Source organism: Hyalella azteca, unplaced genomic scaffold (genome assembly GCF_000764305.2).
Source record: "Hyalella azteca isolate HAZT.00-mixed unplaced genomic scaffold, Hazt_2.0.2 contig14684, whole genome shotgun sequence".
Lineage (NCBI taxonomy): Eukaryota > Metazoa > Arthropoda > Malacostraca > Amphipoda > Hyalellidae > Hyalella > Hyalella azteca.
Window position 1 is genome coordinate 1 of NW_025944561.1, and position 2,253 is coordinate 2,253.

The 2,253-nt window shown below is 45.0% G+C and overlaps 1 protein-coding gene across 1 annotated transcript; it reads right to left on the bottom strand.

The window, feature by feature from the left end:
* Window positions 1–445: 445 nt before the first annotated feature.
* On the bottom strand, window positions 446–2,247 carry LOC108680434 (the record flags this gene model as incomplete). The annotated part of the gene is made up of 3 exons (XM_018169251.1): window positions 2,159–2,247; window positions 1,500–1,588; window positions 446–824 (listed from the first exon to the last, which is right to left on the bottom strand). Coding segments are annotated over exons 2-3 (401 nt in total), but the record flags the coding sequence as incomplete, so codon positions are not given.
* Window positions 2,248–2,253: the final 6 nt, after the last annotated feature.

A 2,253-nucleotide genomic window follows, 5' to 3' on the forward strand; every position in this document is an offset into this window, starting at 1 on the left:
CGTAGCGGCCTAAGTACACGTAGCGGCCTAAGTACACGTAGCGGCCAAAGTACACGTAGCGGCCTAAGTACACGAAGCGGCCTAAGTACACGGAGCGGCCAATTTATTGTCTGTGAGTCAGTAGCCGTCAGTAATTAGCTGACGGAGTAGCGAACTCGTGACAATTTTTGATCGGAAGGCTCTTGGTTAAGCATAACTTGGTTACATATTGCGTTCCGACTGATAGAGATTTTGATAGGACAATAGAAAATTTTTAGTATGGCATAGATATGATTTTTTTACAACTCGTATAACCAATTCTAGTGCTAGAAGAATGACGATTTAAATATACTGTTTGAGGTGTGAAAATCTTGCTCAACATAACACTTATAACGGGGATCTATACAAAAGTACACAAATTGGAATAACCTGCTCAGACAGCACCACCAGTGTCACCATCACTTACTCTCCGCCGAAGATGCACCACAGTCTGTTCTCCTGGCCGCCCCTGAAGAGGGTCTTATTGGGCGACCCGTACATCAGGAAAGGTTCGATGTTCAGGTTGGTTTTGTTGGCGTTCTCGATGCCGTCCCGAGGGGGCACCACTTTCAGCTTGACGGTCGTGCCGAGGCTGTAGTCCTGGGGGGCGATCTCGCTCACCCCCAGGCAGATGTACAAGATGTTCGAGACGTCAGAGTCGTCCTCTGCAATCACGTGGGTAAAGTAGGCTGTACCATCGGGACCAACGACAGTGCGGTTCGACTTGAAGAAAGTCAGCTGAGTTTGGCCTTCTGCCACCTGCACCGTGGACTGGATGGCCCAGGTCACTTCGGGTGCGGGGTCGCCTGGGGGAAGGAAATAGTAAATAAAATTTATACTCAAAGGAAAGATGATTAACCTTAACAATGCAATAAAATTTATTGAATATTTCTAATCGAACTAAGTAGAATCCACCATCCGACGATTGTTGAAATTCAAATAAAGCCAAAGCTTCTATAGTTGATGTTCAAATAGAACCAAATATCCTACAGTTATTGTTCCAGTAGACCACCAGTACTTGGGACTCAGTAGCAGTCGCTAGACTTTCTGATCAAGTCCTTAACCCCAATATACTGACGAAGATGGCTCACATTATCCCTGTGTTACCGACCAACATGTCTTCTGTCCCATAAGCCTGTCTTCTGTCCCATAAGCCTGTCTTCTGTCCCATAAGCCTGTCTTCTGTCCCATAAACCAGTCTTCTGTCCCATAAACATTTCATTCTAAATCATTCGCAGCCTGCATCAAGATCCTTAATTCATCCCAAAACTACAGATCCCATCAACAGGTTCTATCTTTCATAGCAACCGCGTCTCTCGAAAACCTCCTTTAGGACCCTAGGTTTGTAAGCCCCCAACAGATCTATCAACCCCCATCAGGCAATAACCCCTCAATAAAATAGCACATGCTTTATAATCAGGCAGCACCACCATGGCCCCACCCCTCTCCTAAAGTACAACACCCAATAACCCCCACCGCACCAGTGGCGTTGGGACAGGACATGCTGAAGGGCCTGCCGAGCTCCGCAGTGAGCTCCACCAGCGGCTGACCGGCCGTATCAAAGGACACCCTGAAAAGTAGAACTTGTTGGTCGAGATAATACCTCATTCATTATAAGTATTATTCTTATCATTATTATGAACTTGGATGTTGACTAAAGTAAAACAAAATGAATGCCAAAGTAGCAAGAGATTGGTCATCGAGAACATCTAAAATAATGAAGTTATCAATGATGACCACGGTATTGGTCAACGCGTTGACCAATGACAATAAAGATAACAGTATAAGATTGACGTTAACAAAGGAAAATACATTTCTATGCACTTGGAGAGATTAATACACGAGCGCTAGCTAGCTGGGATGTGATAAATTTTAAACATTGATCTAAAACCTACTAATGAAAAGAAAGGTGTTAGGGAGCAGATGAATTTGTTATGAGAGTAGGGCAATGAGAAGGAAGGGGTTAGAAACGGATGAATTAAAGGTGAAAGTTAGGCACTGAGTAAAAAGTTGACGTATATCGGATGACTTTGGATCGAATGCGAGATAATGGCTAGCTAGTATTTTTCGGATCCTGGCTATAATTCCACCCACACACAAGTATCTCACGATGTACAAGCAATACTGGTAGCTGTGGTACCTGGTTGCGTTGAGGAGGTACACGGGGTCGGACTTGGCAACTCCGAGGTCGTTGTAGGCGATGCACTGGTACCAGCCGTTGTCCTTCACTTCGGG